The following is a 12,205-nucleotide window of genomic DNA, read 5'->3' on the forward strand; positions in this document are numbered from 1 at the left end:
ATGAACTTGGTCTCAAAGTCTTTTTTTAATTATTTATTTTTGAAATCCTGAAAAATTAGGAACTACATGAAGCTACTATTTTCAACAGTATTTTTTACTTTTAGAAATCGGAAGCTTGATTTATCAACAAAATGTAAGGACATCCACCTTTCTGTGCCAGTTCCTCCAAAGGAAGGCTTTGAAGTTAGCGCATTAAAAAGTATTGCCTTCATCCCGAATGCGACTCTGAATCAGCCACCTGTAACGCGTGTTTCACTCTCACGAATAAGCGACACTCACCACTCTGACATTATTTATAGAATGTTTTTCCAATATTCCAAAGGGGGGTTAAAACCACATTTCTTTCTGAAAGGTTGGCAAGCTTTTGTGCAATAGGCAGCAGATGCCCAGCTGCCCGTACCTGACGTTGACAAAAATAATGTTTTCAAAGCCGGTAACTCATTTTCTACCAAGTGATTTTTTTCTTTTAATAAAACAGGCATCAGCCTTCCAATTCATGGGTTATTTTCATCAAACGTTCAAATGGTTAACAGCAAATAACTTGGTATTTTTAGAATAAACCATTAAAAAAACCTACTCAAGAAACCGAACTTTTTTGTTTTGAAGGTAAGACCTTGAAATATATCGATGAAAAGATGAATAGGGGATTACAAAGTTGCAACAAGACACATAACCATTAACTGAACTCATGTTTTCCAGAGGCATCAAAATACTTGTTTTATATGCAGTGCTTATTGATCATATAAAGAGACCTGAAGATAAAGTACGACCATTTCAGTGTTTACACCACAAAAAATGTTATTAAGAGAGCTGCATGGTGAGAATTAAACCTGAGGAGCAGAAGCATAGCTATATGGCACAAGCATGCGTTAGCTACACAAATAAACCCCCAGGACCAAGTTCTCTACATTCTGAGTCTCAAAAAGACCAAATCACTTGTTTTAGCCTTTGAAGAGTCATCAGATCTGATCTTTCACATCATCATGAATTGTCACTTTATTTAAAGTTTAAATAGTTCTGGAGAATTCATACTGTGAATATGTTATAGCAATTTCCCTTTTAGGTAAAGGCATTTTAAAAATTCTTACTTAAATTGAGACTTAAAGGCTGTAAATTTCCCTGTTTTGTCACTTACTTCCCTCTTTCAAAGCTCAAAGTTTTCTACAATAGTTATTTTAGTATCTTAACAAAGTCATGTGCTGCTGTGAACCCGTTTGCCCTGTAACAATGATAGAAACCAAAAAAAGACAGACTTATAACATCAATTGCTCCTGAATGGCTAAATTCCTAGTCGGCAAGGTTGCACTCATAAACACATTTTTTGTTTATGCAGATGAAGTGTGGTTGATATACTTGGTTCTTACACCTTGTGCTGTTGCTAAACACTACAGTCTCCAGTTCTCTCTGTTTGTTAGCACCATTCAGCACGTTATTTTTAGCATTAGCTCGAACTATCACTGGAAAGTCTCATCAACATTTGAGATCCATTTTACTTACAAAAATGGCTTTTGAATAAAGAGAGCTCAGGTCATGTGAAATTAAAAAAAAAAAACACTCCAAAATCCACAGCAAAAGAACCCACACCTTACTTGCTCTGATTCTAATCTCTCCTACTTGAATCCCTTCAACCCAGGTGGATAGCTAAGTGACCCCAGTTTTAGCCAGCTACGCTAGAGCGCTGCACTCCTCCTCCCCTCATCAGCCGACAGGCACCTCCCGAGGACGTCATCCCATCCTAGGGTTAGATAACTGGGTTAAACAAGGTGTCTGACTTCCGGACAGGTAACCTTAATTTACCACGTTAGGCTAAGTGTCACATATCCTTCCCAAAGCGCCTGTAAATCATGCCATTATGATAAACCGGAGACAGAATCCTTTACATCGTTTCATTCGAAGAGTTCAATTTTCCTGAATACACAGAAACATCTGGGTTTTTTACCATGTAGTTTCCAATCCATTCTTCCTGTCAAATAAAGCCCCAAATCATTCTCAGGTCCAGCTTTTTAGCACTACAGGTGGCTACATCTTTAGTCTTATCTTACTCATGAATCAGAAATTTTTGTTTCTAAGCCTCACCATCTGTCTGTGGTTTTGGAAGATTCTTTAACATTTCAGACACGCGACTATGTGATGAAGCTTCCTACTTCCCAGGTATTCTGAATGAATCGCAGCTGCCGCACCCTACTGAGTCTGACCTACTCACACAACTCTAAAATAGATCCCATATGCTTTTCCACCCACTGCCATTCTCCAAAAGGAAGGAAAAAAAAATCTGCAACAATATGAATGTTACGGGAACAATTTGAACAGGTTCTTAAAATATTCACACTTCAGACTCACTCACTTCTCGGAGGAGATTCACTCTCTCTGCTTAGTCACAGCAGCACGTAACTACCATCTACGTTGCTGACTGACCTTTCTATTCCAAAAGGATGACACTTTTACAGAACTTGTCTTGGCCATTTCATGAAGGGAATGCATTAGAGCTTTGAATTTCTAAATGTATATGTGTGCTTAAAGGATTTTATTAAATAAATATTGAATTACTGGGCAAAACTAGAAACCAATGTGTAAATAGTACGCGTTTAGTAATTAAACTAGATTTCAGGCTACATTAGCTGCTCCTCAGCAAAAACTTCCCTGTATCCTTGGACAAGCAAACCAAAAGTTTGTGCTTACCCTGAGTTTGCGCTTCATCCAGGAACAATTTTAGCCTCCTGCTTCTGAGCCCAAAAACTTTTGCCGTTTCATGTAGAAGACCTTGGTACGTTAATCCATTCTGACCAACAGGGTTTTCCATTAGAAGAGTTCCCACTGTTCCTTTCTGACATTCTGAACAAGATAAACGGATGAATCACTATTGGTGAGGAATGATACTATTTCATTTATCTTGGTAAATTGAAATTTAGGATTTCTTCTTCCATTTCACCTCAATTTCTTCATAGTGCTGAGTAATTACCAATACTGACCTACTTACAGATAAAATATGTCACTAAATAAGTTCATGAATTATAGAATCAGAAATATAAGTGATTATTAACAGCTTGACAAACAAAAGAAAACTTTGCAGAATTCTTCACATGGGTCAACAGGATAACCTAGAGACTGGGAAACAGGAACTATTTCAACAGGACACACCAACCACTAAGAAATACAGAAACTCACAAAGCACCTTCTGGTGATCAAATCCCCAGTTAAAAAAAAAAACAACACATTTTTGGCCCAAGTAGGTTCCCAGTAGTGTCAGTAAGATTCCACAGGGACAGTCCAGAAAGGACTCATAGCAGGGTAGACGTTAAGAGCAAGTTACTAACAACATAGCTGCTCCAACGTGAGGTTTCAGAGTAGAAGTTACAAGATTAGCAGCTGTGAAACAGAATTACATACACATTACATACACTCCAGATCAGATTAATAATACAATTCGTTTGGCTTTTGAATAGCACTAAGAAATGTTTCACAGGCCATTTACAATGTCTTGGTAAAGAGCTGGCTCCTTCATTTTCCCTCAGTTTTAGACTCAGCCTTTTAAAATAAGCTGCACAGGTGAGCTGATGGTCAGAAATAGGAAAACAATGCTGAAGGGCTCATGTTTAAATGCTGTCCCTTATCTCAAACTGGTTCTCCTTTTTCTTGTGTGAAAAGTGGGAGAAAAGCTAAATGTAAACATTGTGTTTATTAGAAAGCAAATGCTAGGAACAAATAAACACAATCACCATCTACCAATGAAAACATAGGTACTTCTCTTCACCAGTGAGCAATGGTGTCCAGAACTTGTGTCACAAAAAGCTCAGCCTGTAAGTGAGGAGAGATCAGTATCCTACATACCTTGTGGTTTTGCGTTCATTAACTGCAAGTTGATATACTGGCAGAGCAGAGCATCAGGAGAGCTGATCAGAGCAGGTGCCGACCCTGTTGTCACGTGTAGAGTCCTTCCGCTGAGACTAAGCAAGTCAGTTTTGTTTATCAGTTCTGAAAAAGAAAATGAGAGCAGTCGGGCCATTACAGGGAAGCTGCGGTCCAGCTCTCACTCCATTAGCTGACGATGAGTCTTTAACTACTGACTCCACTATGGAAGCGTTTCCCTCTTCGCAATTCCTTCCTCAAGAAAGAGCATTTCTCCATTTTGAAGAACAGATTTTGTGCAGAAATATTTTGTTTTGTTAATAGAGTACTTCATCTGCTGCGGAAATTAGCTCCTACGTTAACATTTCTTATGCACATAAATATACAACATGATTACTTATGCAATAAAAAGTTAAGTAACTTGAAACAAGCAAGAAATTATGCACTTAAGCCGGCCACTTCTATCTCGTTAAGTTAAGACCTATGATCTTTGCCTGTACCCTGACTTCCCTAGCTGAGGCAGCACCGGATATGTGTCACTATGCAACATCAGGACATTTCCCTCATTAAACTCCAGATGATGATAAATGTAAAATCAGTGGCTGGTTAGCTCATGAACAATGCCCTCTGCACTAATATTTGTGTTTAATATCAACAACAGCTGATGATTCAGCAGATGACTCCAGCCATGCATATTTAGAAAATGGTGGAAGATCAGACCCAAAATAGGACCTATGTCTCAGAGGATTTTAGGAGTAATACCAGCACCCCGGAAGCACTCAGATGAGAAGCTCGTGAGGTTTCTGTAATACAAATGAAATACGTGGGGCTGCATTCTGCACTACCTACACGAGCCTGTACCACAGAGGTAAAAAAAAAAAACCTGCTGATAGCCGTAATGTTAAGGATACAGAGAAATAACATCACTGCCTGCTACGAAGCTTTTGCAGCTACAAAAGAACTCCAAAGACCAAATCCAGGAAGAACTAATAAATGTAATTTCTTCTAAGAATTGTGCGTTGCCTGTACATACGGAACAGGCACATCTGTCATCTCTTTCCAACAGGTTTTCATTCCATATCAACCCTATTCGCATGTCACGGAGCCTAAGCTTTACACAGCTTATTTTCCATCAGTTCACCTGAATGAATTTCAAAGGGGCAGAAGTGGCACTCCTTTTTCCCAGGATGTTTATAAACTTAAAAATGAAAACAAAAACCAAAAAAACCCAACACCAAACCAAACAAAAAACCCCCAAAAAACCCAAAACAAACCCCCCCCAAAAGGTGGAAAGTAATCACAGGCTACAAGCTCTCAAAATTTTGCCAACTGCCACAGAACATCAAAGCGCGATGCACTGTGGAAGGCTTACGAGACTGCCCTGAGGAAGGATGAAGACCTCAGACTGCATCTAAGATTCTAAAATGCTATATTTTAAAAATCAACTTTTTTATATATATAGCTTTAAAGAAAAAGGCAAAACTTCATTGCTGCTTCTAGAATTCAGTTTTCAAGAATGAAGGTTTTACGATGATGGTGGCCATCCACCAGCCACCCAAACGCTTCTTTGGTATGTTTGAGGCGCAAGGCACACGCTGAAGCACAGCAGGGGGCTTTGCGTTTGGTTTTACTTACAGGAAAGCAAGAAAATAACTAAATTAACAAGTGGAGAGGAATTAACAAGATTTCATCATATGGAAAGGGAGTCAACAGCAGGTTTTTCCTGGCGTAACCCTAAAGCAGCGTCGCTTGCCATTTACGTACAAGTCATGGGTAGGAGACAGCAGTAGTGAGCAAGGTGCTTTACAGAGCAAGAAACACACGGCTCAGGTAACTTCGAGTTTGACATTACCAGTTGCCGGGATCTGTGCAGATCTACGCAGGGCAACAGGGCATGGGCTACAGTAATGGTGATCTGCGTATTTAACAAGCCTAGCATTTTGCATTCCAGGACCGCTGACATTTTCCCAAGGAAGAGCTCATGTACAGCGCTGTCAATGGAGTCAGTTCATATAACCCTCTATTAAGAGCAAGAAAAAGAAGAAAGTGGCTCATTTTTTCATATGTAACAATACACTTGAAAACAAGCAGATATTACAAGTGCTCATCAATATTAAAATCACTTTTAAAGTCAGTTCTCCCTGCAGCTGAGATTTAAGTGGCAATGCTCTCCTAAGGTGCCTTACAGCCTCATGGCCTTTTAAAAATTAAAGATTAAAAAAAAAAAAAAAAAATCTTTTTCTACTCTTGTTCAGAAAACAGTGCTAGGAATAGAATTAGAAAAAAAATTAGCAATCTGAAAATCATAAAGATGAAATAAGACATGGACTAAGAAGCTTGTAGGGGGATTTTTGCCTCACCTTCCCTCCCCTCCTTTTAAGCCCTACATGATTTACAGCTTCATTTATTCCCATAAAGACAAACAAATTGAATTTTTTTTTAAATCAGTCTTTTTCAATATGGCCTGCTTCCATGAAAGCCGAGTGCAAGTCAAAAAGCATTCCCAGTAAGAAGTTTAGAAAGTTTTCAGCTATCTAGAGCAAAAAGAAAGTCACAGACAACTGTTCTTACCATCTGACTTGAGCCCAGCCTCTTTCCTTGAAATGATTAAATTTTTTTTAATGTAAAGAGAGACAAATTGTATTCTCAGTTTCTGAAGGTCAGTACAAATCCCAGAGCTTTGCTCAGTGTTTGTGCAGTTACTCAAAATACATGAGTACACTGTTGGGGAGGAAATGTTTATCCCATTATTTCGATGTTGCACATGACATATTTTAGCCTGCCTTAATACAAGAATTGCCTGATCTTGTGCCATTACGCAACCCTAAGTAAATCTTCATTACAATTAGAAAACAAGATAATAAATTACTGCAAGTAAAGTGGACAGCCCTAAAAACCACAGGAAGGAAAATGAGGAGCCAGAAATATGGTTGTACTGGGTCACAATTTTATTAACACACATGGGAACAATTCAGCAACAATTTGTCAGGAGTGCGCGACCTTTCTTTGCAATTCCTCTCAGAGAGAGCAGCTGGTACCAACCCCCTGCCTGACCTAAAGAGACCCTGGAATCACCATTAGGCCTCACCTAACACTACCCGTGCGAAGGTTGGGCAGATAAGGCAAAGGGATTGTATCCAAATCAAACATCAGGAATTTCGGTTCTATTCTGTAACATCTTTAAGAGCTATTTTCTTTGTACATGCCTTCAACCCTGACTCCTCAGGGAGCCGTACCTTCTGCTGATCAATACTTAATTCAAGATCTCTGCCAAACTGCAACAAAAGTGAATTTGATAATCTGATCTTTCCAAGGGAATTTTCATGTTGTTAATAAGTGGGCAGGGGAAAAAAAAAAGAACCCGCTCTGCCCAAACCACTTACAAAGAGTGAAAGCTTAAAATCAGCACACAGAGATGGAAAGTCCCAAAGTGATACCTACACAGCAAAAGCAACATGGAAAGGAAAGAAAGCAAGCTTTGTAACTACTGCAGAAAAGAACCTTTGAGGAAGAGGGAAGGTTTAGATTTTCTTTACCGCTTCCTTTAGGAATTCAGCATTAGTAGATTGGTGCTGCATCCTTTTGTCCTGTTAGTGGCAAAACCCAAACTGCTTATAATCCTAATGAGATGAGAGTTTCCCAATCCTTCTTGGCCTTTTGCAGGTCACCTCTTAATAATCATCCTGAATGAATTGTAATAATTGTACGGTAGCGAATTGTACTAGTACATACCCACCTCTGTAGGCACATACCACACTGCTATGAAGTATATCACTAATATTTGGAAAATTATTTCAAGAAAAAACTATTTCCTCCTTTAAAACGTAAGTGAAACTTGAGGAAGATACTGAGGGATCCAGAATTTCCTATAAATCATCTGCAACTGAAAGCAGAGAACAATCATTTTGTATGATAGAACTATTCAGTTCAGCTGAGCACAACTTGGAAAGAGGTTTTATCACAGTAAGGTAAGTGCATCTCATCTGGTATGAAAAACCCCAAAACATTCTTCTAGAAATACTTTCAGGTAAAGACAAGTAAGAAAACTAGAGATCGAGATGTAAACGGTGACATCACAGACTCGAGTAAGACTATTCCTCTTCTGACGTCACAGGTTAAGACACGAACTGGTGATCCTTAGCAGTCCTACGGTCACCCCTAAACAGCCTTCCACAAGAGCCAATTAAAGTATCTCCCTCTTAGATGTTGCTTCAGTAATATTTCTATGAAAACACACTAGCAAAAGTTTCTGTAGCTGTCCCATTACCAATTACCATTAAAATGTATTTTATCATTTCTGTGTCACTCTTTTAGACTTCATATGAAGGGCGTGGAAACAGACAAAAGTTTGAACTTCAAGATGTGCCTGTACACAACCCTGAGAACATACAAAGAGCTTACTATTACTGTTCAAACATCTCTGAAGTCGTATCACGGCACGGCCACCGCAAGTCCTCTACTTTCTGTATTCATTCACTGAAGTGTTTGGTTACTAGTGTAACCTTGTCCTCAGCGTGCCGATTTTTAAGTTGTAACTTTTCCTGATGTACTGAAATATTATACGTAATGTAATAATAAAACAGCATCTTCGTCTCAGGGGAGAGAATGCCAGTTTTCTGGCAGGGCCTCATAGTCACTAATTGTAACATCTTTCATAATGTTTTTCTTCTCTGTTTCAGCTATATTATCTTTGTAATAAACAAAACTATGACATAGCCTGTAACTCTCTACATGATCCATAGACGGTATTTTTCGTTCTCATGCCCTAACGGAGGCCAAGTTCAAGCTGCAAAAATATTCCATAGGTTTTTCTAAAAAGAAGAAATGCAGAGATCCTCAAGTTTCTCTAGGGTGAAAAAGCAACATTTTTTTTTTTCCCCCTCTACAGACAGCAGTTTGCATTCAGTTTAAATTCTCACCCTGCCTACTGAGGCATTAGGGAAGAAAAAGCAGGCAAAAGCTGATGGCAGCCTGCCATCAATATATAGCATAGCCTGGACCCGATGGAAACGCCTTCCGAAATAAATCAGACTTTGTCCTGATGAGAACTGCAATGGAAATAAGATAACAGAAGAGATGAGCATCATTTAGCAGCAGCTTTTGGAAACCTTTTGATGTGACTATAAACACAGTCTCATAAGCTAAGTACTATAAAATAGAATATTTCCTTATGCATTTGCTTGTCAATTTTGTATATATATAGAAAAATTATACAGTAAATAACTCCTAGCTGCTGCTAGAAAGACTTTCAATTTTCCTTGTCATACTCCATTTACCTGTTTTTCCATTAAAAACTGTCAGTTTTGAATTTTTAAGACCAAAAATGCAGGAGACGGCATCTACAAGTCCAGTGAAGTTCAAGGTATTATCTCCTTTTGGATTTTCCAGCAGCAACACACCATCTAAAACCAAAATTAAGAAATTAAAATGCAGTTTGGAAGCAACATCCAAATGTCAGTGATTTTCTAATGACTTCCAGGGCGTGTCTAAGCTAAGTTCAAAGTGGCAACACTTGCACCTTCCAGAAATTTTTTTAGTAAGAAAGGGAAAGAGGAAAGAAAACAGGAAAACCGACTCAAGCGTACCTCAGATTTAACGTATGGAAGTTATATTTGTTTTTATTAGCAAAGCAGTCAATTTTTTATGTCACCGAATTATAATCCAGTATTGTATTGATTGAAAACTGATGGACTGTGTGCCCTCTGAGGTGTTCACCAGCTTACATAGTTACGTTCATTATTATTCAGTAAGTGGCTTTGTAACCATGTTAAACAAGGCACACTTACTTTGACACATAAACTGTCAACACACGTAGGAAAAATAATTCCAGAGAGCGCATTTAGTTTTCTCTCCTTTTACTGTATTAACTCAACCTTGTAACACTTTAAAAAATATCACTGCCCTCGTCTTTTCATTATCCATTATTCATTATCATTATATTCTCTAGTTTTAAAGTATTCTTTTCAGCTCTATACTTAATACCTCAGTTTTTCAAAAACAGTATCTCCTCCACAGAGAGGCATCACCTACATTTACAGTACTACATCAAGAATCAAAAATTCTCAAGGTGCACGCTCTGAGCGTGGGTGAATGTACACACACAAATATAGAGCGTGTACGCCTCCATATAGATACTCACATGCAAACTCTTCTGCAGAATATAAATAATTCATGTGCACACCCGCGTATTTACTTCAGGTCCACATCAGAAGACATCATGGACAACATGTGGTTTTGCTTTTAATAAACTTATTTTCAAGAATTCTTTAAAGCTACTATCGGAAGGGAGTTTGCACCATCTTTCAAACAAATTCGTGGCTCCAACATTCATCACACCGTCTTCCAAACAATCTTTTAACGCCACCACTGACAAGTCAAACCTGGTACATTCCTACCTTGCTCTGTCCCATTAACACAAACTCTGAGGTTGACGTAGGCGCAGGCTGGACCAACACACGGACACAAACCACCTCTGACGAGTGTAATTTCTAGCTCTGATCCCTTCAGCTGAAGGAAGAGGAATATTATGATTATCGTTTGACTATCGTTTTGTTAAACAAACACAACAAAATATTTTTCTTAAATAAACAACATTAAGATCTTGTCTTATGATACTAAACATGACTTACAATAAAATAGCAACTTTTGCCACACCTTCCTTCAGAGACAGAGCGCTTCAAATATTAATTTGTCTTTAATAGATGTTAAAGATATAGCAGCATTTAACACATAAGAAAAACAGAGAGGAATAAACAGCCTGGTTTTCACAAGTGATGAGCAGTGATGACAGTCTCCCAAAATACAATCCAAAAGTGAATACACTTAAGGGAGAGAGACTCTTCCAGAGGTAATTCAGAGTATCCAAAGACAGGAGCCTGCTCTCAGTCACTGCCTGGAGAAGCCTTCATCTGTCTCCAAGGGGCTGCCGAGAACAGCTGGGGTAGCAGCTGCCTCACTATCAAGTCAGCCTTGGTGAGTATCTCCCCATTAGCAATTAGGGAACCAATTAAGACTTCAAACACCCCAACAAGAAATGGAGCAAGTGTCTTCCTTTGCAAGTGAGACAGACAGGATGAAGAGACTTGACAAACCGTAGCAATACTACAGAAACAGACATTTTGTAGAGGCCTTAAACCACAGCTTCAAGACTGTGCTTTTTCCAAGCATGGGTCTTTTCCTGAGCTAAGTACAGGCTGGAATTACTCCTGCACTTAGACCAGTTTTCATGAGAATCACACTCCAAAAGATCTCTTAATTACAATTTGTAATTAAACAAATATCATACAGAAATCAGTTAGATGAACAACTGATACTAAGTGGCCATTTCAGCCAAATTTTTTGTAAATTTAGAGACGGTCTTTGTTACGAGTCACAGTCCAAAGGGTGACCAGCTCAAACTTGGAAGTGCCACTCCTTGCTGAGCTCCTACTACAAACTAGGGAGCAGCAAATCTCATTTTGTGTTTACCCAATTCTACCAATTAAAAATTCATTTTTCAAGTAGCTGCTTTTCCTTCCCAGTATTTTCTGAGCAACTGCCGATTTTTATTGTTGTCTCTCAGAGCAAGTCTTTGGGAGAAGAGTTCATAATTAAAGCCTTGTATCAAAAATTGATCCAGGATAATTTCACAGAAATAATGATCCTGAGCGTAATCAAAACACTTGTAGAAAAGACAGACTGCATTTCATTTTTGTCCCAGTCTTCACATATTCAACATCATGCAGACCTGTTACTCCTTTTAACATCTTCCAGAAATTTGGTGCAATGATCCTGTCACAGCTGACTTAACTTACGAATTCACATGTGGAATTACACACTTCATTCTTTTAACTTGCACCTGCTTTTGTATCTCAAAAATCTATATAATCATCTATATAATCAGCACTGTAAAGCATTTTCCACGTCAATACTGCTTGTCAACCCCCACCAACAGAAGACAGTTGATGCATAATTCAATTTGAATTCACATCTTCATAGTCTTTATGCCTGAAACTGCTAGTGCAAAATGCAATCCAGTTATGACTAATAAAGACGGCTAACCATAGCCACGTCTGCTGCACCAAACTACAAATTCATTGCACACAGATGCAGCTATCCTCAGCCCTCCACAAAGGGCCAAACTTCTACACTGAAAGGATTTCTAAAGAAGGGCATTTTCATTTCAGGTATTTTTATTCACTGCTCGTAATGTGACAAGCTAGTTGCAGCAGAACACTGAGTACAGAGTCAAACATCTGCCCTAAGCAATCCATCTCCGCAGTCCCAGAAAGCGCAACTACCAAGGAAGACTTTACAGTTGCACTAAAATCTCAGTCATCTCAGTCATCTGTTTCTCTCTGCAACCTCTATTTTAAAGTCT

The 12,205-nt window shown here is 38.7% G+C and overlaps 1 protein-coding gene across 2 annotated transcripts in view; it reads right to left on the bottom strand.

Moving 5' to 3' along the window:
- IARS1 (isoleucyl-tRNA synthetase 1) overlaps nucleotides 1-12,205 on the bottom strand; it is a 116,312-nt gene that overhangs the window by 3,157 nt on the left and 100,950 nt on the right. For both annotated transcript variants that reach the window (XM_076346026.1, XM_076346024.1), the window contains exons 31-34: nucleotides 10,242-10,353; nucleotides 9,123-9,248; nucleotides 3,829-3,972; nucleotides 2,680-2,832 (exon numbers count right to left, since the gene is read on the bottom strand). In XM_076346026.1, coding sequence (XP_076202141.1) covers nucleotides 2,680-2,832; nucleotides 3,829-3,972; nucleotides 9,123-9,248; nucleotides 10,242-10,353 — 535 coding nt within the window. The remainder of the gene's footprint in view (nucleotides 1-2,679; nucleotides 2,833-3,828; nucleotides 3,973-9,122; nucleotides 9,249-10,241; nucleotides 10,354-12,205) is intronic.

This window comes from Aptenodytes patagonicus, chromosome 8 (assembly GCF_965638725.1).
Source record: "Aptenodytes patagonicus chromosome 8, bAptPat1.pri.cur, whole genome shotgun sequence".
NCBI classification, from domain to species: Eukaryota; Metazoa; Chordata; class Aves; order Sphenisciformes; family Spheniscidae; genus Aptenodytes; species Aptenodytes patagonicus.